The following is a 27,120-nucleotide window of genomic DNA, read 5'->3' on the forward strand; positions in this document are numbered from 1 at the left end:
CTCAAGATATAGCGGAGAGAGACAGACGAATAAATAAATGCATAACTTAGAGCTTGTGGTCAGTACAGCTGATGACACGGTGCTCCGAAGGATATAAATCCAGTGAGGACTGGCGTGGAAGGGGCTGATCAGACGGGCCCCACCTGGAGCCTGGAGAAGCCATCTGACACCAGCTGAGGCCCTTCCCGAGGGCAGGCAGGACCTGATGCGCCCTGGGGAGGGCCTCCGTGAGCGGGACCTGGGAGCAGCTTGGCTGAGGCGGTGAGGGGGCGAGGGCTGGATCCCTCGGGCCTGTGAGCCTGGGTGGCAAGGAGAGCGGGTTCTCTGCCAAGGCCCTGAAATGCCACCGAGGGGCTCTGAGCTAATGAGGCGCGTGATCTAATTCATGTCAGAAGAGGACAACCTTGGCTTCGGGGTGGGCAGGGGAGGGAGGTGGGCAGGAGTGGAGGCTGGAAGAGAAGCTGGGAGGTTGCACGGTTGAGGGATGCTGGGCTGCAGGCATCAGACAGGGCTCCCTGAGGCCAGCGAGCACAGCACATCCTCTATACCTTCAGTTCTTACAACAGAGGCTGGGGCTCCGTGCCAGCGGCTGCTCCCCAAAGGGGCCCTGTAGGCTCACGGAGCCCCAGCCCCCACGTTCAGAGGCCAGTCATCTCCTTCCTGGTTCCCCTCCAACCCATTAATGCTTTCCCTTCCACAAGGCTGGTCCTTACCCAAGCAGTCCCCATTGGACTGTCATCTCCGAGCACAGACAAGCACCGACTCAAACCTGACTGCAATCCACGCGCAACACACTCTGGTTGAATTCTGCTAATTGGCCGGGATGGTTACGAGGAACTGGCAGAAGAGCTGACCTGGCCCGATCAGAGCATAGAACCTTCTCCGTAGGCTGCCAAGCTCCCGGTGTGTGCGTGGCATCCCCACGGAAGTCAGCCGCGTTCAGCTTTCCAGCCTCAGCTTTCGATGCCCGCGTTCGGATCTGGGTTTTGTTTGGAACTCGGCTTAGATGCTGCTCGGCCAAGGGGATTAGTCAACAGTGTTTGCTCAACACGGACCCCGGGCCCAGCATCGTGCCTGGCACTGCCAATGAAAAGAAAACATATCAGGCATGGCTCTTGCCTGCAACAGAGCCATGATCTGGTTGGGATCCTCATGGCAAACCCTGCGAAGGCAGGGCCTAACGCAGGGGGAATGGGGTGCCAGGTCCGCTGGAGCGCAGGGAAAAGCCCAGGGAGGGACCGGGAGGGGAAGCACGAGCTTGTCTTCAGGCCACCCAAGTTCCCATCTAGCTCCACAGCCAACCCACTGTGTGCCACTGGACAAGTCACCTCACTTCTTTGAGCCTCCACTTCCTCATGTGCACATGGGGTGTTGGGGAGATTAAAATCATGAGTGATGTGCCCAGATCCAGACGCTGTATGACTGACAGCAGTCCCCCTTGACAATGCTTGCCACGTGTCAGCCCTGTTCCAAGCACTGTACGGGTTACCTCACTTCATTCTGTCAACACTCTAGGACGGGAACACGAGGACCCCCACTTTGCAGACCAAGAAGTTGAGACCAAGAGGGATGAAGGAATTGCCCAAAGTTGCCTAGCCAGCAAGCGGTCACTTTAGTGCCCAATACGTGTCCAGTCCTTCTTCCTCCTCCCCGCCATGGAGCAGTGCATGGAATGGACTTGCGGTACCACAGAAACACAAAGAGGACCTGGAAGGGGGTAAGGCGTGAATGTGGCTTCACACGCATCACTCACAATCGCCAAGAGGCGGAAGCGACCCATATGCCCTCCAACAGATAACGGACACACAATGTGTGATCTCTCCAGACGATGGAATATTACCCAGCCTCAAAAAGGGATGGAATTGGGGCACCTGAGTGGCTCCGTCAGTTGAGCGTCTGCTTTCAGCTCAGGTCATGATCCCGGGGTCCTGGGATCGAGCCCCACATTGGGCTCCCTGCTCAGCGGGGAGACTGCTTCACCCCCCTTTCCCTCCCCCTACTCGGGCACTCACACTCTCTATCTCAAATAAATAAATAAATAAATAAATAAATAAATAAAAATTAAAAATGGAAGGGAATCCTGACACCTGCTACAACAAGGATGAACCCTGCGGACATCGTGCTATGTGAAGTAAGCCAGTGACAAAAGGACAAATACCGTATGACCCCGTTATATGGGGTACCCAGAGCGGTCAAATCCACAGAGACAGGAAGTAGAATGGAGCCAGCCAGGAGCTGGGGGAAGACGGGGATGGTGAGTAGGTGTTTAATGGTGCTAGAGACTGAATGTTGGTGTCCTCCCCAAGTTGGTGATGCTGATGATGATGGTATTAGGAGGTGAGGCCTTTGGGAAGTCATGGGGGTGGAGCCCTCCTCAGTGGGACCACTGACTCACTAAAGAGACCCAGAGAGCTCTGTGGCCTTCTGCCACGTGCGCATACCGCGAGAAGCTGTGAACCGGGAGGAGGGCTCTCACCAGACACCAAGGCTGCCAGCACTTTGACCTTGGACTCCCCAGACCCCAGCACCATGAGAAATACACACACGTTGTTGAATCTGCCCAGTCGATGGCATTTCTGTCCGGGCAGTCAGAAGGGACTGACACCCACGAGTGCAGTGTTCCAGTTCTGCAAGATGGAAAAGCGTCTCTGGGTGGTGGTGAAGGCTGCATGGAATGGACTGGGGCCTCTGAACTGTACCCTTACGGCCGAAGTGGCAAATTTTATGTTACAAATATTCTACAATTTAAAAAATTAAGGTGGCAGAGGAAGACAGCCCTTCTCCCATTTCGGTGGCCCCCTATGACTCCGGGTACCCTTACCTGGCTCTATGTGTGTCTCCAGCTGGTGTTTTTGGAGGCCCTACTGCATTTACAACTTAGAAGCCCAGTGGCTTCGACGAAGCTTCATCAGTGTAACAGCACATACACACAGGCCCCTGTTCTTCTGCCCGGTTTACCTTCACGAAGTCGTGGAACCCTCACAACCCCCTCTGAGGTGGGCTACTCTTCCACCCCCGTTACAGACGACCAAACGGAGAGGTTCAGGAGCGAAGAGCACTTTGTGTGGGGTTCCGCAGCCCCGACTCGGATCCCTGCAGCCTAGCTCAGACTCTCGGTTCCAGAACACCTTTCTCACTGGAAACAGAAGCTCCATTCTCATCCATGCACCACCTCCCCATCCGGCCAGAGCGCCAGGATCCCCCGAGGGGGGCAGGGTCTGCACCCTGGTACTGTCCCCGTCACAAGTGCAGGGCTCTGCCATTTCCAATGTCAGCATTTCCCAGGGCTGGGTTTTTTCCAGATGGAAGCAACAAGGTCCCCAGCTTAATTTGTTTCACGCAGGGACACTAATTACTGTTCCAAAAACTGAGGCTGAGGAATCGAGGTGTGTGTGTATGTGTGTGCGTGTGTGTGTGTGTGTGTGTATGTGCGTGTGTGTGTATGTGTGTGCGTGTGTGTGTGCGTGTATGCGTGTATGTGCATGTGTGTATGTGTGTGTGTATGTATTGTGTGTGTGCGTGTGTGTGTAAGAGCGTGCACACGTGCTTGTGCAGCATGTGCTTTGTACTTGGGTAACTTTCATTTTCCCCAACTTCTGAAAGGATGAATGTGGGTCTTACCTGAGCCAAACCATCGCGGCTCCAAAGGCAGCTCGGGCTTTCGAGAAGTCATAAAAACACTGGATAACCGCACGAGTGTAATGAATTCTCCAGCATCCTACATATATTTTGGCTTGGACTCATCGCCAAGAGTATGATCGCTGGGCCTCTGAAGCGAGACATCAGCCACAGAGTGACAGCCTCCCGGGGGCGGTGGCCCCCATCAGAACCTTGGGGAAAACCTGGGAATGGTTCTGTTTATCACAACTTGGGGCTCTTACGGCACCTCTCAGGCAGGGCCCAGGGAGCTGAAAATCCTGCAAAATGGGAGACACTGCTGCCCAGCGAGGAAGAGTTCCATCCAAAATGCTAACAGTGTCTCCCACTGAGAAGCCCTAAAGAGTATCCAACGACCTAATTTTTCAGGGAAGAAGGGAAGGCACAGAGGCACATGTGAGTTTCTCGTCCAGAGGTGCACAGCAACTCCATACTTAAAAAAAGGCTTGACCCTTTCAAGCACATCTGTTTTATCCTCTCACCGCCCTGCCACCTTCCGCCCTGCCCAGAGTCCCCCGCTGCAGCCACTGGGAGATGCCACACCTGACATACCGTGCTGCATTTCTCACTTTCAAGGCTTCACCGAAGTTCCTCCTTCTGCCTTCAGCCGAATCCCAGACCCTGATGCCACTGCATCCTTCTATACCTAGATCAAAGCCTGCCTCCTCCAGGAAGCCTGCCAGAGTCCTGTCCCAGAACCAGCCCACAACACTCTGCCTTTATCTTGACCTCTGGCCTGTGTGCCGATCTGCCTTTAGAGAGTCATTTCTTTCCACCGCCACCAGCCGTATGCAGGCAGCTGCTTTGCAGCCATGATGCCGTCCTGTGTGGTCAGTGGACGGACGGGACAGGTCCTGTTTTCCCATTTCACCGATGAAAAATTTGAGGCTCGGGAAAGTTACGCAACTTACTGGAGGTCACACAGATGGCAAAATAAGGATCTGCTCCCATGTGAAGGCAGAGCCCACATCACAGCTGTGAGGCCACGCTGACCCTCTGGGTGTCATGCGCACGGCTCACTCCCGTCTGGACAGTGAGGTCTTTAAAGGCAGGAACTGTGTCACATCCAAACACCCTTACCTTATGGGGAACCCTCCAGAAATAATGTCAAAGAGCCCAGAACAAGAGCCCTGCTATCCTGTCTCCAGGGCCATGGCCCCTTTGTTCCATGAGGCCACCTCTGGCCCAACGTGACCTCCCTCCAGGTACAAGGTGAGTCAGGGACAGGGCCACACAGTGAGAAGTCTCCTGAGGTGTTCTACATCCCACCCCAGCCCCAACAACCAACTACAGTTAAAGACAGTAGCTTCAATCAGACGAACTGATTACCGTCATTTCTTTCTGGCTCAGCTGTCTCCTTGGGGTATCGCAATGGGCAAGGCCCACCAGGGTGTCCAGAACCATGTCCTACACCCTCAACCACCCTGGGTAGCAAAGTGGACACCCCAGAACATGACAGCCACCTGAGCAGAGCCTGAGGACTGACATGGAAGGGAGAGAAGACACTGATGACGCTGGTCATCACTCCCAGCCTCTGATACGGGCTCCTGGTGACAACAGTAAGGCAGACATGATGGTGTCTACCCAGAAGCCACTCCTCCACTTTCTCCTCCTAATAGAACCCCATTCCATCTGGCTGGCAATGAGACACACCCTCGGGACTGAATCAAAACCATTCATGGTAGCCATTCTTGGTAGTTCCCTTGGCATTTACCTCAATGGTCCACGGAAGGGGAACAGGCCCCCCAGTTCTGGTCAGTGATACAGAAGAGAAAACGTGCTATCCCCTCCTACAGTGCCCAAGGCATCGGTCAGGAGCAGCCTGACTCTGGTGGATCCAACCAGATGATGGCACGCAGGTAGGCCCTGAAGATCCTCTCTTCGGGCGGTCATAATTTCATAGACATCTGTGAATAACATGGGGGCAGAGTACGGAGAAATAACAGAAGCCAGACTAGACTTGAATGAAACTGCATGACGTGGGTCCAGCTTTCAAGTCTTCGCTGTGAGACGGGGAAGACACGATTGCACCTGTCAAGGCTGAGCTTCCGTGTTTCCATCCCAGGTTGGCGCACTCACGGGCATGCAACGTCTCACTGCTGAGTCCTCCGATTACGTTCTTTAAAACAGACTTCACTTTTTAGAACCTTTTTCGATTTACAGAAACACGGAGACTATGGTACAGACAGTTCCCACAGAACATACGATCAGTTTCCCTACTACCAACATCTCAGACTAGTATGGCGCGTTGGTCACAACTGATGAGCCGATGATGACGCATTCTTAAAACTTGGTACCTTATTTCGATTTCCTTCGTTTTTACCGGATGTCCTTTTTCTGTCCAGAATCACATCCAGCGTGATTTAGAGTCGCGTCACTTAGAGTTGCCACATTGGCACAGGCTCCTCCCGGCTACGACGGCCTCTCCATCTTCCCTTGTTCTAGACGACCTTGACAGTTTTGAGGAGCACTGCCCAGGTACTGGGTTCCTAGGCAGGGGTCTTTCTCAGCACCCCTGCTTCCTCAGGAACCCCGAGTCAGGCTGTAGAACCCTTTCTCCCCCACCCCTCCTGCCTCTTTTCCCCCCAATGTCAGTTCCTTCCTTGACCACATTAGTCACACATTCTTCTAGAACATCTGCCTCTTCAGGGCCACAACTTGAAGGTGGAAAGTACGAGCGTGACCTCAATATTACTTTTATCCACAGACATTTTTGTCTTAGCAGGACTGCGAAAGAACAGCCATTTGTCAGACACTGACCATGAGCCCAAACTAGGTTTTGGCCTGTATTACAGCCATTTCATTGAATTCTGACACCAACTCTGCGCATAAGCACGGTCCATGTTACAGGGAAGGAAACAAGTCTGGGCTTCTTAAGCCATTCGCTCAAGGTGACTCAGCTGAACAACGGCACAGCCAGGATTCAAAGTCACTCTTACCGAGACCTGTTTCTGCTTCTATCACTTAAACTGTCCACCTCCCGGGGCTGGCACTGTGTCCGCTGACCCAACACTGGGTATCTGACGTACCAGGGGCTGCATTAGACTCCGGGCTGCAGAGAATGGATATTGGCACCTAGCAAATGTACAGCTACAAAGCCAGCCTTCAACCTTTTTAAAGAGCCCGATGCAAGGTTCATCCAGTGGTCGGTTTTATGGTCCCAGTTTCTCTTGCCTCAATTTCAGCCGCTTTCCTTCAGGGTGAGAATAAATCAGAACTTCGAGGTTTCCATGTGCGACACAGGCACGGTCACGGCCGTACGTGGGGAAATGAAGGAAGCGATGGTCTTGAACCCTGTATATATGTTGAAATCTACTTCTTGTTGATGGAAATCTTCCCTGGTCCATGTAAACCACGTTGACAACGTTTCCTGAGCCCCAAGTAGACTCAGTAAATATAGACACTGGAGTGGGTATCACACCTCTATGCTAGTAGTTGTTGACCTACTCAATCGTGACCCTGTCAAGGGTAAAAAGTGACTTACCCATCCCTGCATCATCCCCTAGTGCGAGCCCAAAGCCTCGCATCTGCAAGGCCTGAAATCAACGTCTGCTGAACAATCAGGCAGAATTCCTTGAGTTCCATCAGCAGATACTTGGAGGAATGTATATGAAACCTAAAGGATTAAGATTTTCCCATGAAATTTCTTCCCAACCACATGAGGTGTTAAAATCACGGCACACACACAAAAAGACTTCAAGAAGAAATCTCAACATTCCTACTAACATTCCAGAATCCTGAAGGTGAATGTTAATTATTTCCCCAGAAAACCAGAATGGAGGCAAAGGGCGGAAGTCACGGGACCCCACTTCACAACCAAGATCCTTCCATTTTCTCAGCAAAAGATGTGTTCGTAAGAGCAACTGGAATGTCTATGTTCATCTTGCTTTGAAAATGCTAATGATTCTCACGTTACAAATTAGTACGGTTCTTTGTTCTTCGAAAGTATCGCAGAAACCACTCAGAATCATAGTGTCAGCAGGACTGAAGTTCTCCAGGCTTATTTTAAGCAACTCTCCTGTTTTATTTCATGAAAATTACTAACATGTGAACACACGATAATCTCAACAGGAGACAGCTCCTTGCCCCAAAGGGTATCGAAGACCATGGTTTCATAGTGCCCGGTTTGAGAACTCGACAACCCTAGTTGCAGCAAAGCTCTGAAAGGTTAGCTATTGCTAGAAACCAGGCCCCGAACTGACATATTTACACGTACTTTTATTTCAGAAGTTTTTTTTTTCTTGGATGACTGTCCTAAATGAAAAATTAATGAGGGGGAAAACACTACAGAATTACCATGACCTTTCGGCCACAAAGACTTCCTTTACTTAAGAACCACTGAGAAGACACAGAAACACTTGTGAACTCGTGTCACGCTATTTCCTTTACTTACGGAGTGTATAGCAGTCACGACCGGTCCCCTCCCATACCAATCCGGAACCCACTGGCAGCCCCCGCCAAACGTGGCCTTTGAGAAATACCTTTGGCAAACAGCCCACATTTCCCTTGAAGGGATTTCTCTGAGAGGGAATACCCCGGAGCAGCCCCGAGCCAGGCATGGATGGAGTTTGGGGATAATTGTGCATCTTTCCACACTGCAGTTCAGGGTCCCCAGGGGTTGAGCTTCAAGGGCCCCCAGGGTAACCTGCTTAAAAAATGCATCCTCCAGCCATTTTCTCCTTCCTGTTGGATTTCCCGGCCTCTCCCCAGTTTTACTTATTTCTTGATTTTTTTTTTTAAATCATCTCCTAAATTTTGCATTCTCAATAGAAATGGTATCGTCTTCAAGGGGGGCAAAATCAGTTCTTAAAAACTCCTCAAAGAGGAGATAGTGAAAACAAGGTTGACTAATGCTGTGTTAAATAAACCACTTGCACTGAGGACCTTGGCTCAGGGAGCTCCCGGAGGAAGACAGGCTGAGACCCAGGGCTAGCACTCCGCGGAGCACTTGCATGAATGCCTTCATTTAATCCATTCGATGACCTGTAAGGAAGGAATATTAGGTCCCAGATTAGAAGTAAAATGACTTATTGAAGGCTACAGAGCCAATGAGCCTAAGACTCAGGGTTAGAACTCTGGGTTCCTGGTGGCTGGGCTCTCAGCCACACATTAGGAGAACCATCTAGAGCATTAAACCCAACATGAGAGCAACTCTATAAATGTCAGTTCCTGTTGTTAATGAAAATAAATCAGGTTTCCACGAACGGTCCAAATGGTGGTGCTGTCCCATAGGTGACATTAGAAACAACCCAAATGGATAAAAACATTCATTACAAGATGATGGTTTTGAAGGCCTCAACTCAATGTTGACCTCAATGGAAAGCCAGAGACTACTTGATATCACTCTTGGCAGAGGACTGGAGGGTGGGGGGCAGGAGGGAGATGGAGAAAAGGTGTTCTGCGTACTGGGAATTTCAGCAGAAGAGAAACCCTCCTTAGCAATGTATGGACGCCAGATCAGCCTGCCCCTGGCTTTCCTCTTTCTTCTGTTCATTTGATCCGGAGCCTAAGCCAGGGTAACCCGGAGGAATTCAGCTGTAGCAAAACCGCTCCACTGGTAGACAGCTGTTGGAGCACCGTGAGCAGAAGCCGATGTGGCTGCGTGGCAGCCAGCCTTGGAAGAAGACCCGAGTTCAGGTCCTTCCTTTGTCAGCAGCGTGACTATAGGCAAGTTTCTAACGGCTCTGGGCCTCAGTTTCATCTTCTCTACAGTTCCTTCCAGCTCCAAAAGTCTCTGAGATCTGTTAATGGGCCAGTGCCTCTCTCAGTGCTGGGTCCGTAAATCCCATAAACTGGTGTTCCAGCACCTCGCACAGTTACCTCTGTGTGTGCACACGGGTGTGATGACAATTTTAAGATCTACTCTCTGAGCAGGTTTCAGATATACAATATAGTATTGTTGACTATAGCGGCCATGCTATGCACTAGATCCCCAAATGTATTCGTTTTATAACAAGAAGTTTGTACCTTTTGACCACCTTCACCCACTTCCCCCAGCCCCCAGCCACTGGCAACCACCAATCTGATCTCTGTTCCTGAGTTCAGTGTTTTAAGATTCCACATATAAGTGAGATCATACAGTATTCATCTTTCTCTGTCTCCGTTTTCTTAACATAATACCCTCCAGGTTCATCTGTGTCCATGTCATTGCAAATGGCATGATCTCCTTCATTTTTACGGCTGAACAGCATTCCATTGTGCGTATAGACCACATTTTTCTTTATCCATCCATCCATCCATGGACACTTAGATTGTGTCCTTGTCTTGACTGTTACACATTTTGTTGCAATGGCCATAGAGGTTCACATTCTTTAAGACAGTGACTACATTTCCTCCAGACAGATCCCCAGAAGTGGGACCGCTGAGTCATCTGACAGTTCTACTTTGAATTTTTTGAGGAACTTCCATACTGTTTTATGTAGTGCGAAAACTGTGTATCAACTTACATTCCCACCAACAGTGCACAAGGGTCCCTTTTTCTCCATCTCCTCACCAACACCTGTTATTTCTTGGCCTTCTGATAATAGCCATTCTAACACCTCCCTGGGGTTTTAATTTGCATTTCACTGATGATTAGTGATGTTGAACCCTTTTCATAGGTATCTTCTTTTCTATTCAGGTCCTGTGCCCATTTTTTTTTTTAATAGGATCCTTTGCTTTCTTGCTGTTGAGATGTAAGAGTTCCTTATATATTTTGGATATTAAGCCCTTATCAAACAGGATTTGCAAATATTTTCTCCTATTCTGCAGGATGCCTTTCCATGTCGTTGATTGCTTCTTTTCTGTGCAGAAGCGTTTTAGCTTGACGTGCCCCCACTTGTTTACGTGCATTTGGTTGTCATGTCTGAGCTCCTTTAACTGAGACACTTCTTATTTATTCTTCCAACAGGGACCCTTTGGAAGAGACTGTGCCAGACATCGTGCAAGATGTCCCACAATGGGAACTTGTTTATTACTTCTTCACGATCGGATTCGGGTCATTTTAGGCACGACTGCAGGTATGTTGCTCATTTCCACTGAGTTATTCCAGAGGAGGGTAAGTCACTTGAATTCATCATGCACAAGTTCGATGACTGGTTCAAGAGAGGTCTGCCCAATTTTTGTTAAGGCCCCTTCTTGCCTAGGCGATTCACATGTATGTCAAAGTGTGAAACATCTTGCTGCTGTTCCATGTGTACAGAGCCTGCAGACCAGCCGCGCTGCTTTCCCCCGGGGATTTTTTTTTTTCAGTAAGCTCTACACCCAACATGGAGTTCGAACTCACGACCCTGAGATCAAGAGTCATGTTCTTACTGACTGGGCCAGCCAGGCACCCCTGCCCTGGGGACTTTGCAGAAAAACAGCGGTACAAAAAGCCTCACCCAGGAAGGTAGAGTTTCAGTCTCTGTTACCTTTCTTCCGCATCGTCTGTCATTGGGGACAACAGTGACATGGTGAGGACAGCACTATGGCGGAGGTGGGACACTCCTGTGGGATCCCAGCTCTGCCGCTTAGGCAGCTCCAAGCGTCTGGACAAACCACATAACATCCAGTACCTGTTTTCATTTGTAAAGGAGAGATACTGTACCCTCCCTTCCGGTACCGATGGCCACCTGCCGTGAGCCCGGCTCCTGGACAGTGAGAGACCGGGCACCTGGGGTCCAGCCCCTCCCAGTGCACCGCCTTGCCAGGGTCCAGATACCTGCTACTGTGAGCGCTTGTGGTCAACTCGCTCCCTGACTTCTTCATTCAACTTTGGTGGTTTGAAAGTATCATAAAAAAAGGAGAGACCGGAAGAAGGCAAGGAGTTCAGAAAAGGAAAAGAAAATAAAACAAGACTATTAGATAGGGGCATGGATTTGATGACAGGGGCAAGAGGAAGCCAGATCAAAGAGGACTGAGAGGAGAAGCAACAAGGACACAATATGTACTGACTCTCTGCGGTGTGTTGGGGGAGGTCACTGAGAGGATGTGACCCCTGGGTGACCTGCAAGCTGGACCTCACCACCTCCCCCGTCCTTGGACTGTGTACTCCCTTGCCCACCGTTCCCACAATGGGAGCTGTTCCAAAGACCCCCGCAGCCTTAAGAGTAAGGTGCTGCTGACACCGTCTGTACTGTGTATGGGACGGAACCCCATTAAGGACTCTCTGAAAACCTTTAAGATTCTGGAGACCTACTCATCTTTCAGTGCCCGAGACAAGCCTCGCATAGAAGTCCCCTTGCTTATGAAACCTGCCACCTAGGGATCTGGAGTGGCCCGCCTCTTTCTTTCCTTTCCCCTTGCCCTGTGCCAATTTCAGATTTAACCCGGGGAACGCCCAAGGTTGCAAACCAACACGAGGCAATGCTTAGGTGTTGTGTATCATCACCTCACAACAACCCCGGGAGGTGGGCCTGACTGTCTCCATAACAGAAATAAAGACTGAAACCCAGGAAAGTGAGCATATGACCCCAGGTCACACAGCCAGGACAGAGCAGACTGGATTAAAGTCAGGTCTGACTCCAAAGACCAGGGTCTTACAGCTGAATAAAGACTGACACAATGATATCACACCTCACACCTGTCGGCACAGCTATCATCAAAAAAAAAAAAAAAAAAAAAAAAAAAAAAGACGAAAACAGAAGCAGAAACAAAATAAAAACCAAGAGAAACAGTGTTGGTGAGGATGGGGAGAAAGCGCAAGCCTTGCACGCCAGGGACGGGAATGCAAAATGTGGAAACGTCGAAATGGAAGAAACAGTGGAAAACAATATGGAGGTCCCTCAAAAATTTAAAGTAGAGCTGCCATATAACACAGCCATCCCGCTTTTGAATATTTATCCAAAAGACTTGAAATTGGGATTTCAGAGATATTAGCAGTTCCAGGTTCACTGAAATATTACTCATAATAAGCCAAGATGTATAAATGAGCTACGTGTCCATCAACAGATGACTGGAGAAAGAACATGGAATACTGATCAGCCTCTAAAGGAGAGGGACTGTAGATCTTTCAGCCAATAGGCTAAGACCACCAGCCAGGCCCTTACATTCCAGAAGAGCTGCTGGGTCCTTGTGCCCCACCTCTCAGCCTTGCCTGCCCCCAGGTCCTGGGGGCCAGACCACCTCAGAATACAAACAGGGGGCATTTCCTGTGACCATGTCCCCTTGGTCCATCAACAGGTGAGTGAGTGATGGCTGCAGAGAGCTGGCTGCAGTGAGGCGATGAGGACAGGCGGCAGAACGCTTGTGCAAATGCCCATCCAGCAACAGCGCCAAGATGAGGCCAGCGCCTCTCCGCTGACAGGCTAGGGAAGGGGAGTCCCGGGACAATGTCAGAGCACCCAGTGGTATGTGCTTTTAAGGAGACCCCTATTCAGAACCAACCAATGAATACTCAGCACCTAGTGTTGAGCTAATTTCATTCATACGCTTTAAGCCTGAACACCACCCCGGGACAAGGCCGTGTAATCACCCCCAAACTCCAGGCCATGCAAAGTCGCGGACACCTCAGGTTGTCCAGATGGGAGCTCCAAGTCCAGCACATTCTCCAAACAGCGGGACCCTTTTCAGGCTCAGGAAGCAGAGAAGAGATTGGCCTCCCCGGGGTCAAAGCATGGTCTCCCACCCTGTCCCCTCCTCCCCTGAGTCCGTTTTAAGACTTCTGCAAGCTATTCATTTCGCTAAAATCCGATAATGCTAACTGTGCCTACTCGTTGTGGTGGTGACTGTGGTGATCAGAGTAAAGCCATACAGAGCAAAGTCTTGGGAGCCTGACAGTGTTCTTTCACTCACGCAGGCAGTCAATGCTTACCACGGACCCGCCGCGGACCCCGCAGCCTGCTGGAAACAGAATGCCTGAGAACACCATGGCCCTATTCCCAAGTAGCTCTCGGTTCAACGGCAGAGACGAGCAAGCAGATCAATCTAACGTAATGTGCAAATCCTTACAGCTGGGGACATTGCCGAGGAGGACATTTCTAGCTCAACCTGGGGTGGGGGTGGGGGGCCAGAGAAAAGCTTCCCGGAGAAAGCCACATCAGAGCTGGGCCAGGGTGAACGTGAGTAGTCAGGAAAAAATAGGGATGAGCTTTAAGGCAAAGGGAGCAGGGTTAGATAGGATAGGGATCTTTGGTTTCCACATTTGCTGTATTCTACCTTCAGGACAGGACCGGGGGGGAGGGGGGGCGGGGGAATTGAATCTCATGGGTCTGATTCATTAAAAAATAAAATAAAATAAAAGCACGCGCTAGTCTGTGAGCCCACGGTCAGCCCAATTTCCTGGCCCCCTTATGCCATTAGCTGCAGCCCAGAACAGGATAATGGATGCTTCGAAGCACGAATTACAGTGCCTTGCAAAATCCTGAATCATCAATGAAAAGTTCAATTTGTTCACTTGACTGCACTTCCTCCTAAGCTGGAGAAGGGATCTGCGGTGCATCCTCGAGCTAGGTAGGCTCAGTGTTAGGAGCTCACACTCAACCCAACATGGTTTCCTACATAATTCCCAATGACTCAACCTACAACCCCTACAATCCCCCACCACTCTAGCCCGCTCCCCATTTCCCGAACGCCGTGCTTCCCTGGGCTCTGACTCGCCCCTGTTTCATTTCCAAACCCCATTTCTAGCCATGGCCAGCTGTGAGCTAGCGAGTAAAGGCAGAGGTATTCTTACGAGCCCTGTGTTATCTAATGGGTGATGGGCACCCAGCGACGCCCAGGGAGCTGCTCGGAGCCCCGCAATTGTTGGCAGAGGGTCAGAACTGGGATCCAGTTCGGAAACACAGTTGACCCACCAGTGAGCAGCCAGAACAGTAGCTGTGTGATCTTGGACAAGTGGTTTCATTGAAGTTTTCTTACTCTCATCTCTAAAATGTAGACAGTAATTCCCACCTCATAAACTCTTGGAGTGAGTTCAATGAAATGAAGGATTTGCATGTCTGAAAGCATCTGGCTAGGTCTTCACCTCTTTCTATCCCACACGCTCAGATTTTCCTGGTCCTCTCTGGGAAACATGGCCACAGGTTTGGGCGTTCTCAAACCTGCTTCTGCGTGATGGATTAATTCAAAAGAAGGATAAAATTGAGGCTCTGGCAATAACAGGTCTTAGCTATCCTTTCCCCAGGTTGGGCGACGCAGGGCAGGGATGCTGGCTGGGAATGGTGGGAGGAGAAGAAAGAGGGACCCCACAAGCTGCAGTGGAACCCCAGGTTTGGAAGTCAGCCAATAAATAGTGAACGCCGTTTGCATGCAAAAACACATGTGCAGTCTGTCTGTCTGTGGGCACTCAAATCCGTGCCTTTTTTTACTGTCATATTCCCGTATCAATTTAACTAATCAATTTAACTGAACGCCTTGCAGTTCAATTGAACTAAACACAGTGCTAGAAACAGAGATGAACATATTTTTCATCCCTTTTTACCACCTGAAGAAAGCAAATGGAAGGGTAACCCTTGCTAGCCCTTCTCTCCAGCCACTAATGCCTGCAAACTCATGCGGAAGTGGATGCCAGAGGCTGAACCATCCCAAATCCATGTTCCTGGCTGGATGCCGCCCTCCTTCCTGCTACTTCCTCAGTTTCAGGGAGGCATCCTCTCCAGGCTTCTATAACCTCTGGGAAGAAACCTGTTGCCAAGTCTGAGGTCCTGTGCAGACGCCCCCACCTGGTGGCCAAATCTGGAAAAGCCACTGCAACCAAAGAGGATAGGCAGGTAGCAAGTCCAAGGCTCCCTGAACTCCCTGGGAGCACAACAGTCATGGGTCAATTGGAGGAGGACCCAGAGGAATATTACCCACTACTAAAGGCATAGAAAGGGCCAATGTTATGGCCAATTCCCGGCCAAAACCCTAGTAATGCACAGCTTCCCAAGAAGCAGCCATCAGAATGACTAAGCCACAGACAGGAGGCAAAGGGTAACGGGAAAAGCCCTGCCAGCCCTGGGGTGTATGCTGACAGCTCTGATTTTCTCTCTTGGGTGAGGAGTCACCACTACCATCCTCTCCTCCCTCCCCCAAGTGCAAGAAGATTTCCTGTCCCGAGTGTCAGTGCAGAAGGGAGTTCCATCTTCCTTCCCTGGCAACGCATTTTCATCCTGACAAGCAAGGAGACGCTTTCTAGGGGAAGGGTGCCTGGGGTCAAACCTCCAGGCCAGGCCGCATCCCATGGCCCGCACCCTTGTCCAGACAAAGTGAGAGAGGGGGCAGCAGCTGCCCTTGAGGGGTAGATATCAGGACCAAATCAAGGAGGTGCCTCAGCCAACATAAGCCCCCGCCCTCATCTCCTGGCACTGTTAAGCCCCAGCTCCTCGGTCTAGGCTGGAGCCTGAGACATTCTCATTCTCTTACATTCTCTCTCCTGCTCATTAACTTCCATAAAAATAACCCCAAGACACACATTTTGACGAGTCCCAGCCCCCAGGGAGAGCAACACCAGGTTCTATACCAGGATGGAACCCTAAGAGGGGTATAACAAGCAAGCAACTGATACCCGCGCTCATGCGCACGCTCGTGTGCACACTCACACACACACACACACACACACACACACGCACACCCCACTATGGGCAGTGTACCACTCCCACCCCTAACTCCAGGATGCATCATCTAAACTCAGTAGCGATCCCAGGAGAAGGGACCCACCCCAAGCAGAAACACAGAGCTTCTGGGAGGGATCCGCTTTATCCTGTTCATCCTCCACGTTAATTGGAAAAACCACACCATTCTTTTAAGCTGCGATACCAACATCCGGAGAAGGTGCCATAAATGCGCACCTGCGCGCACACCAACACGCCAATCCAATCTCCAAATTAGCTGGGGAACCACGCTTGGCTCTTTTAAGCCCTGGTGTCCAACACCTAGAGAGTGGCTCACAGACACACGGACACACACGGCGGAGAAACACGGAGGACAGACTGGTCTCCTCCTCAGCCGACGGGCGCCCCTGGGCTTTAAGGCCCCGCAGCCGTCCTGGCTCCAGCCCCCACCCCGAGCCCCCACCTGCGCCGCCGAGCGGCTGGGTACTCACACGAGCGCGTGGTAGAGCAGCGCCCAGCCCCGCGGTCTCTCGAGGGCGTCGTAGATCAAAGTTTGGATGCGCCGGTACTTGGCGTTGTTCCTCTTGACAGGGCGGCTCAAGGGGGTCTTGGCCAGGAGCCCGATGCCCTGCGGGGTCCTCCGCAGCCCCTCGTCGCGGCCGCCGCCTTCCAGCAGCAGGGTCCCGTCTTTGTCAGCTCCGGCCCCGAGCGCCAAGGTGACTTGCTCCACGTCGCCGGGCGCCAGCCCCACTTTCCTCTCCTCGTCGCCGGCCGCCGCCGCGTCCCCTCCGGCCGGGTTAGCGGCCCCGCCGCCGCCGCCCCCGTCGCCGCCGCCGCCAGCCGCCCCCGCCGCCCTGCGCGCCTTGAGCCCCATCTGCCTCGCCCCCGCCGGCCGCTTCGCCTTCTCCGCTGCTGCTCCGGGAAGAAGGGGAGCTTGGGGTGCGTGGATGAGGCGGCGGCGGCGGCTGCAAGCCCGGGAACTCCAATGCCATGATCCGCGCGCCGCTCCCCACCCACCCCCCCAAAAGCAAGCAAAGGCGGGCCCCCCGGGGGGCACGGGAGGCCGGGCAGCGGGAAGGGGTCACATCCCGCGCGGGTCAGCTGCGGGACCCCGAGGGGCGCGGGCCGGGGACTGCGGGGAGCGGGCAAGGGCGCGCGAGGCTGGCGCGGAGGCGCTAGGGCGCGCGGCGGCGGGAGCCTGGCACCGGCGCTCCGGGGCGGCGGCGGCGGCGGCGGCACCCGGGCCGGCGAGCCCGAGACAGCATCGCAGTTTATTTACAAGCCCGGTGCCAACCGCCCGCCCGCCCGCCAGCCACACGCGCCGCCGCCGCCTCCGCCCTCCTCCGCGCTCCCCCCCCCCCGCGCCCCTCCCCGCCGGCTCCAGCCTCAGCCCCGCAGCAGCCGCCGCGAGCCAGCGCGCCGCGGGCCGAGCACACGCCGCCGCCCCCCCTCCCTCGCCGGGGTGGGGCCCCATTGTCCCGCCCCGTCGCGGCGGGAGGCCCCCGCGGCGCCCCGCCTCCCCCCGCCGTCCCCCACCCCCGCCCGCCCCGCGGGCCGTCTGCGCTGCGGCCGCAGAGCTGAGCTGCGCTCGCTCCAGTGGGCGTTAGGGCTTTCCCCGGGCGGGGCGCGGGGGCCATGGGGGTTAGGCGGGGAGGAATTGAGGAGGGGGGTTCGTCTGTCCACCTTCGGCGTTGGCCTAACCGCGCACCTTTGCTTTCTCTGGTCACTTCCCAAGCCTGCTTCTTGGCTTTGGAAGTAAAATCCAAGTTGCTGGGTTGGCCAAGGCCCAGCGCTCCGTGAGCCCACAGACTCTGGGTGGCTCCCTGTTTGGTTTCTGGTTCATGGTGGATAGTGCAGCCCTCACCTCCCTTGGCCCTTGGCCCTTGCCGGCTCTGGCGAGCAAAGGGTGGAAGAAATAGAACTCCTGGAACTGGCTTGGCTCCTAACTTGGGCTCTACCAAGTCATTCCCTCTCCTGCTTGAGTCTCTGTTCATTCATTCAATCACCAAACCCCAAGTGAGAGAGCTTCTACTGAGAGAGGCAGTGCTCTCTGACGTGAGCATACCAGATCCCTGAACTCATAAAGCTTGCATTCTGGAAAGATGTGAGAAAATGAGAGAACACAAATATAAATAGTGTAATTGCCAGGAGTGGTCGATGCTTTGAAGAAACAAAATAGTGTGCTGTGCTAGGAGTGGGGAACTTCTTTACATTGGCTGGTCCTGGAAGACCTCCTTGTGGAGGTGACATTTTGGGGTGAGACCTAAGTGACAAGCTGGGGCAACTAGGTAAATGTCAGGAAGTGCAGTCCAGGCAGCAGGGCAGCAAGCTCAAAGCCGAAGTGTGGCTTGAGCTCATTGAGTGCCGGGGAGAGCAGAGGAAGGGGAGGCCACAGTTAGGCAGGGACTAGATCACATGAAATCACCGCAGAGGACAGTGAGGGTCCCTTGCACTTTGAACCTAACTCTCAGCTCCCTCCCACATGGCCACCACCATTCCAGAAACCCTTCCTTCCCGCTGCCCCTGGCACCTGGTGCCTCCTTTACTTTCCACTCTGTCTAGGCTTGTCTTGGGGGGAGGGGAGGGGCTGTGAGCAAGGCCAAGTCAAGGATCCATCCCTAGTGTGTAAGAGCCACCAGAAGGCCTGCAAAGAAATGCTGGCTCTGGACTGCCTGATGGAGTTGGCCTAGGAGAATGAGAGAAGGGGAGGAGACTGGAGGAGAGGGGAGTTGGGATGGGGGAGGGGAAAGGTACAGAGAGAAAGAAGGGGGTGGGGAGAGAGTGGGAGTGGGGAGGAGAGAAGGAGGTGTGAGTGTAGGAATAGGGAGGGAGGAGGAGGCTCTGTATGAATGAATGCCAGAGGGGAGAACCTCAGAAATCTCAACCAATAAGGACAGTTTTGAGAAAGGAGTAAAACTGTTCCCAGGCTGAAATCATTAAACAGTGTTGAGTAGGCACAAAAATAAACCGCTTAAGGCTACAGAATAGTTTGCCCTGGAAGTGACTCTAATATGGGACCTTAATATAGACTAAGAGCCACAACCGGACTGAGAAGGATTATCCATCGGTCCGTGGTCCGTGGGCTGCGGGATGCACTTTGCGAAGATTGCACGAACTGGTTTATGGACATGTGACCGCACGCACAGTAGGACCCCACAAACGTTTACGAAGAGAGTGAGGCTCCGCAATGAGTGAGTTGGAGGCTGGTAAGGAACCAGTCAGTGCGAACTCTGGAAAGGAGAAAAAGTGCAGAGAAAGGGACTAGCCTAGGGGAGAGAAGCTCAAAATGGAAACTGCACCCCCCACCCACAGTGCGCTCCTGAACATTGGCTCCCCCTCCACCCCCAGCAGAACAGCATTCCTGCGCATGCGTGCCTAAGCTGTCCATTCCAGTCTGATCCCAACTGCCTAGGGAACAATTACATCCTTCATGTTCGAGCCCCTTTTCTAAAGTCACCCTCAATCCATTCCTGTTTTATTTATTGGTTACCTTTATCACTGCCTAAAATGATCCTATCTGCATTGTGTTTACTACTCTCTCACTAAGCAGGAGTAGGGACTCAGGGTTCTATCCCTGAAGCCTGCGGGATGCCTGCTGTTTAGCAGGATCTGGATACCTATTCATGAATGAATGATGAGTGAGCGAATGCAGAACATAAAGCCCCGGAACAATGCCAGGCGCACAATGAAGCAACGGTTGTATGTTTGTGTATGAGATTTGGGGTTTTGTCTTTTACCATTGTGGAAGTCTTTATTCTTAGAAAGTCTTCGTACTCCTTGCAATCAAGTAACATGGTGACAAAAAACATTTTGACAGAATTTAAAATAAAAAGACTCACCAGATAAGCATCAAAGGAGACTAGTTGAGGACCCCATAGAAAGAAGACATCATTACTGTGCAATTAATCAAAAGTTCACATTTTCAAAATAACAGTTTGGATCCTCTGGCATTAAGGAGACTTCTATTTTGATGAGAGCTGCAGACTGTCAAATATTAATGTTTTAAGATCAAGTGCAGAGGCTATGTTCACGCCTCCCATAAAGCGTGAGGTAAAGTCAATATCAAATTCATAACTCTGCTCCAGTTAAATCCAATGATAGGGAAACTGCCATGTAGTTTGGAAATTGATTTGCTTAATGGTTTTATAATCCAATGCAGAGTGTTGTTCAGATGGGAGGCTTGGAAATGTCATAAAAAATGGGATGAACTCTCAGTGCCATTTGGGGGACTATGTAATCTCAACACTCCATAGCACGGATTCCGGCTAACCGAAATCAAATGTCCTATATTCCATTGAAAGGAATCTTCTTTGAGGCTTAAAGTCTCCGAGAACCTCAGTTACCAAGCGGGTGTTGGTTCCATGACAGAGTTCAGTGACACAGTAGCCATAAGGGCCAGACTGGGGGCCATGGTACAAACCACAGGGTATCCCACTGCTGGTTTTCATCCCAGTTCTGCACAACCTCAGTGTGTGACCTTGAAAACCCAACCAAGTCCTCGTCTTCAGATTTGCCACCTGATACCCCTCCCCTATGCCTCTCACCAATTAGGGCCGATGAACTCCTTCTCTCCTGCAGGTGGGGAGCCTTCCTGAGAATGAGTAAGGAGCGAGAGGCCAAAAGACCTTCTCTGAGCCTGGGTTCCTCCCTCTGTACATCCTGCTTCCCCGGGGGTGTAAGCCTCCAGGGACAAGATGAACAGAAATGTGCTTGCAGAGAGATGATGCTCCAGGGATGATTTCTGTAATCATACGGGCGGGACAGAATCTCAGGTTCATGGGCACAAGCTAACGGGGGCCCTGCCCACCCTCTCACCCTGTTCCCCAAAACACATTAAATGACTGTCTTGGACCATGTTTAAATTTGCTTTTTATTCTTTGTTGCACAAGAAGTGCCTTGTAGTTGGAGAGAAATTATGAAATACAAAGCAGCAAAAAGGCAGCAACAATCATTTGTCATCTGGTTCCCCAGAAGTACCCTCTGTTAATAGTCTGGTGGGGACTATTGCCAACGCTACTGAGCATGCCTGACCTGCACGCAGAGAAGACCATCGCAGAGCCTCCAGGATGGCCCCTTCCCCGGCGGTTCCTCAGCCACCTGGTGGCAGGTGGATTACATTGGACCTTGCAGTCATGGTTGGGGGGGATGGGTCTCCGGTAGAACAGACACATCTCCTGGATACAAAATTGACTCCCCTGCCCATCAAGCTTCTGCCAACATCAGCATCCATGGACTTAAGAATGTCTCACTTAAGAATACCTCACAGGATCCCATAAAACTGCTTCTGACCCAATCACGTATCCCCCAAATGCTTGCTCTGCACCTGGTAAAAAATCTACCTCTGGGAGGAGCCAGTGAGACAGATCTTTGTATCTAAGGAGACAGACACTGTACCTCTTGGGAGGAGACCAGGCGAACCCCAGTTTGGGGTCTTGTAACAATTCAAGCCAAAAGCACATCATATTTGGAAAGGAAAGATCTCTCTATGTATTCTTTGTTCTTGAAAACTTAACTACAGCAAATCCTCAAAGGTGCTGCCCTCTCTCCTCCCTCCATGCTTTTGCTTCGTTTTCCTTTCTCCTGGACTTCACATCACTCCACAGTAGGGCACCCCAGAAACCTTCCCGGGAGTGAATAAGGAGAAACAGGCAAAAGGACGCCCTTGCACACATCACCCAAAGGATGAGGTCAGCCTAAGCTATGGAATTGAGATCCTGATTCAAATTCTAGTCCTGGCTCTGTGACTTTGAGCTTAGTGACCTTGGGCAAGTTGCTGCGCTCCTACCTAGACTGCTAGGTCTAGGTAAAGTGGGATGATGTTTCCCAACCTCCTTACCTCCGACCTGGTCCGAGCACCATTCAGGGATCAGAGCTTTGCAGCGTGTGTTGTGCTGTGCCCATTTACTACATTACTCGAAGGAGTCTGGACACCTGACTGTGGAAGGCAGTCAAGTCAGGCGTGATGGGGAATGAACGAGCTCTGAGCCAAATGGCGCTCACCTTCACTCCAGATGGTAATAATTAAAGGACTTCACTTAGACTGTTCTCAGAAAAAGTGTTTCTTTTCCCTGCCTCGCATTTGCAATTCTTACGTTAACCTTTACATTTATTTTGGGTGTTTCTGGAATATCATTTTTTTTCTTTTTCTTTTGACAAATTTTACAGGTATCCCCAGCTTTTCAAACGTGTATGTGATGGCACTTCACTTTTACAAAGGACCTATGTGAAAACCTGTTTTCACTCACTGGAAGAAAGCTGAAGAGAATTTTGCTTTTACAAAAAAAAAAAGAATAGAAAGGGAGAAAGTGACAATAGGTTCAACGCTGGCTTAGCAGTGAGCCATGAGAGAGGCAGTAAGCACCCTGAGCGGGAAGAGCGGCGCCCCCCAGCTCCTTCCCTGGGAACTACACTCAGCCTCCAGTCATTTAAGTGCCAGAGCTTTGAACTTTGTCTAGGAACATCTGTGCTTTGTCCATTTATTTTGTGCAGCTGTTAGCAAAATGTGTCCTAAGGTATCAGAAAAGCCTAAGAGAGGTTGTTTTCAGGGTCTAGAAACGCTAAAAAAATGTTTCTGTATAAATTAATTGCCTCTTCGCTCTGTACCCTTTTGGCTTATGAAAGGTTTCATACAAACGGTCTCCTTTCAGATCGTGGGGGACATGTATATTGCAGGGTAAAATATCCAATTCATCCGTTAATCAATTCATTCATTCATCCGTCCAGAGAGCATTTGGTGACTGCCTGTTTCATGAGTTGCTCTCTCTGTGGGAAACAGGAGGGGGAACAAAGGAAAATGGGATAATTAATTCCATATTTAGTTGAAAAGATGAGATAAACAATGCGAATCAATTTACTCGTTTCTGTATCATCATTGCATTTCAGGGACCTGACTCATGATAGATGTTCATTCATCATCATTACTTACATTTATTGAGCGCTTACTATGTGCCTGGCACTGAGCTAAGTGCTTTATATAGATGGTCTCATTTAACCCTAGCAACAAAGTTATGAGGTAGGCATTATGATTATCGTTCTCTGTATTAACCATGATGAAATGACACTTAGGAAGCCTAAGTACCCTGCTCAAGGTCACATGGCTGAGAATTAATGGCCCCAGGATTCAAGCCCAGGTTATTTGGAGGCTATGCTTTTAGCCCCTGAGATGTGTTACTTTCGGAGAATGCTTTGCCAGGTGGAAGGCTCAGCACATGCAAAGGCTGGGAGTCAAGACAAAGCATGGGGTTTCCAGGGCAAGATGTCTGGAGGCGAGCATGAATGGAGCAGGGGCCACGTGCAGCAGGCTTGCCTAGGTGCCAGGCTTATGAACTTAGGGACCGCGAGGTGCTTAAGCCTGCAGGGACGTGTCCCAGGTGGTTTCAGAAAGCGCTTTCCGATGACTCAGTAGGCGGCAGATCGAGAGCGGGAGAAACAAAGTCAATGAGAACAGCTACAAGACATTGCCCAGCTGAGATGTTAAGGTCCAGAAGGAAAGTAGTGGCAGATCCTGGAGACGAAAGAGGATGACGGCCAGAGGTATTTAGGAAACAGAGTTCCCAAGAATTGGTATCTGAAAAAAAAAAAAAAAGGCAGGGCCGGGTCATGGGTCACTTGGCGCTTGAGCGGTAGAAACAAATTCACCCAATGTCCCAGTCTCCCCGCATTCTGACCGTGGGTTCCTGAAGCTGAGCATCCATCCTGTGGCTCCAGTAATTGGCTCCCTGGGCAGTCTGTTCCTTTCTCTCTACCAAATTAAGCTCCTTCTCTCTGGGTCTTGATTGTTAAAACACCCTGTTTGCCCATGCCATTTACATATTCCAATTACCCACTGCCATTTCCCTGCTAATGAGCCCACGTACCTGCTTTCAAGAGCGTCTGGCCAGGAGCCTGCTTGCGCGGGAGGGCGGGATGCTGTGGGCAAAGACACTATTCACGGTGTCTTCAGACAAGGAGTGCCAGGGCCATTTTCTCACCTCCTTCCAGTCCTGATGGACTAGACCTTTTTGCCTCATTACCCGCCCCCACAGACATCGCGATGCTCCGTTTACCTTAGTGACAAGAAGAAAAGCTCCATGCCAACTGGAGGAGTGCTGGGTGTTCTTCCTGCAATCATCAAAGGCCCATTGTATCCCTAGCCAATCACATGCACAGAGCCTATTAGTCCCAGGTCCTCCTAATTTCCATCGCTGAATTCTTTGCAGAGGGGAAGCTGATGCCTGGGTGCTAAGTAACTGGGCAGAGGATTCTGGGTAGCTGCACAATGATGCTGAGTAGGGAAAGCCTATTTTGAGAGCGCCTGCTTTGGGCAAGAATCCTGTCTCTGAAAAATGTTCAGTGTTTGACCCTGGACAGTTTAAATAACCAGTCTCGGCCTCACCCGTAAAATAAGAATAATAATTACCTTGAAGGGATGTTTCAGGAGTAAAAGAGTGAACATTTGTAACCCTTTGGCACCTTAGAGGCACTTCATATGTGCTAACTGATATACTGTGAATACTAACATGTTAATTATCATCATAATTAAAATGACGTCCAAATTAGAAGAGAAGTTTTGGGTGTCAAGTCCAGTGTTGTTCCCCCTTTGGTGATTACCATATTATACCCCTGCCCAACCCACATAATACGATCAGACATAACTAAAATAGTGCTTTCCCAATGTGGGGATGCCTTCTGATGCGTGCCGTTCCATATTTTATAAAATACTGATTTGCACAAATGTACCTTTAAGAACGTACGTGGATTGGGGCGCCTGGACGGCACAGTGGGTTAAGCGTCTGACTCCTGGCTTCAGCTCAGGTCCAGATCTCAGGGTCATGAGATCGAGCCCTGCGTCAGGCTCCGTGCTCAGTGTAGAGTCTGCTTGAGATTCTCTCTCCCCCTCCCTCTGCCCCTCCCCCATGCTCTCTCTCTTTCTCTCTCTCTCAAATAAATAAATAAATCTTTTTAAAAATGTATGTGGCTTGTCCAAATGTGGATGTACAGATGTATGTGGAGTGTATGTAAACCAAAGAACAGTAACGGAGCAAAGACTCAAACCCAAATTTTCCTCTAAAGTCCAGAAGGTGATGTCCCCATTATTGGAAAGCTCTTCACGATGAGATGAAATTCTCCTCAGGGAATGTGAAAATATCAAAAGATGCTACCATTCCAGTGTTTCATAGGAGGGCAGTGATAGCCCAGGGTTACGTGTTGCAGGATCTAGGTTTCGGTCCCAGCGTTGGCACACTGTGGCCAAGTGGCCTTGGGGAGGGCATGTCAGTTCTCTAAGACTCAGTTTCCCCTTCAGGAAAATGGAGTTTTTACTAACATTTTCCTTACACAGAGGTGGTGAGGTTCAAAGCTAGCTCTAGAGACCCAAAGGACTTAATGTCGAATTACAGGTAAATTTGGGGGCCACATTATTTTTTTTTAAGATTTGATTTATTTATTTTTTGGGGGGTGGATCAGAGGGAGAGGGAGAGAGAATCCCAAGCAGACTCCGCTCTGAGCAGGCAGCCTGACACGGGGCTTGATGTCACGACCCTGAGATCACGACCTGAGCCGAAACCAAGAGTCAGATGCTCAACTGACTGAGCCACCTGGGTGCCCATCCGGCCCATTGTTAATCTCTTTGAACCTGATTCTCCATTTTTACCATCTCTGGGTGATATATTAAGTCTTACAGTCATAATGATAACTTCCTCAGAAGCTTACAGAAAGATGAGCTCATTTAAACATGTACATCACGCTATGTAGAATTTCATTGTTTTGACTTTCTTTTGATGCTACAAATTGATGAAGAAAAACTGCAAAGAATACATCAGCCTTCTTCTTCAAGGAAGAGCAGCCTACTGTGTTGACTTAAGGGTCCGTTTTAAATGGGTGTTAAGCCTCCTGTAAATTTTATCAGACCGCCTCACGCAGGATCCATAAGTGGAAGCTCCAGCCAGGGTTTGCAAACCCTTGTGTCCTCAGGGAGCAGGTAGGTGACCCGAAGGCACAGGCACGGTGCTTCTGGAACATGTAGTGCCCAGCACCTGCCACCAGAGGGAGCAATTCATAAATGGTAGCAGCAAGTAGGCTTGAGATCACTGTGAGGAGGAAGGGGAGGAAAAAAGGAATTAGGAGGAGGAGACCTTGGGCCCCACCCTGTTCCCCATCTCCTAAGCTTCATCGAGGCCACACTCGGACACAACCCTACTCCAGGAGGAGGTTCCCAGTTCTAGGAATCTGTCATTCTCACCCTGGTGTCAAACTTTCTCCTTGGGCCATACCCCAAATGGTTGCTCTTCTTCCTCTTTGGTTGTTGACCATAGGTCTTTTTCCTGTTAATTATTTGTGACAGACATAAGAATAAATGACATATTAAAATAATTCATTAAATATTATATGCCATTTCTTGTTGCATGTGCCACAGAAGAGCTGTTACCTTCTTTTAACTTAAAATTTTTCTCAAAACTCTTTGAGTGAAACCATCTGCCCTGGCCATGAGTATACTGTCATTCAGTATCCCCCCCACACATAGCTCTGCAAACCTAAAGGGCTACACGTGCCCTATTTAAGAAACGTGTTCCTCAACTGACCTTCAGTGGCTAGCACCCGTTTGACACCACAGGAGAGCATAAAATATCTCCGTGAGAGCCCCACCAGCACGGGAAGATTATGTCATGAAACCAAGCATCGGCATAAGCTCATTCCCACACTTAAGCTTTTGCTGGGTAAACCTATCTTCTTTCACTTCTGGAAAAGGGGGCAGGTGGTCACAACTGATCCTTACACCTCAAACGCTCTTGGTCCTGTGTGTCTGCATAGTGCCCCTCTGTCCACACTTTTTTCCCCCCAAATCTTAGCACAACTTGATATGGACGGAAAATTAGAGGAATGATCACTGCTCTGCAAATATTCATCCCCCCCATCCATGGGAGCACTATACTTCCCTCTAATGTTGGGCTTGTTCTTATAACTTGCTTTGACTAATGGAATATGGGCAGAAGTG

The 27,120-nt window shown here is 50.7% G+C and overlaps 1 protein-coding gene across 1 annotated transcript in view; it reads right to left on the reverse strand.

The window, feature by feature from the left end:
- Window positions 1-17,037, reverse strand: part of KCNQ3 (potassium voltage-gated channel subfamily Q member 3) — a 283,027-nt gene extending 265,990 nt beyond the window's left edge. The window contains exon 1 of the mRNA XM_026495394.4: window positions 16,640-17,037. Within this exon, the coding sequence (XP_026351179.2) occupies window positions 16,640-17,022 (383 nt within the window). The 5' untranslated portion in view covers window positions 17,023-17,037. The remainder of the gene's footprint in view (window positions 1-16,639) is intronic.
- Between the last annotated feature and the right edge of the window lie 10,083 nt (window positions 17,038-27,120).

The sequence above is a fragment of the Ursus arctos genome, unplaced genomic scaffold, assembly GCF_023065955.2.
Source record: "Ursus arctos isolate Adak ecotype North America unplaced genomic scaffold, UrsArc2.0 scaffold_6, whole genome shotgun sequence".
Lineage (NCBI taxonomy): Eukaryota > Metazoa > Chordata > Mammalia > Carnivora > Ursidae > Ursus > Ursus arctos.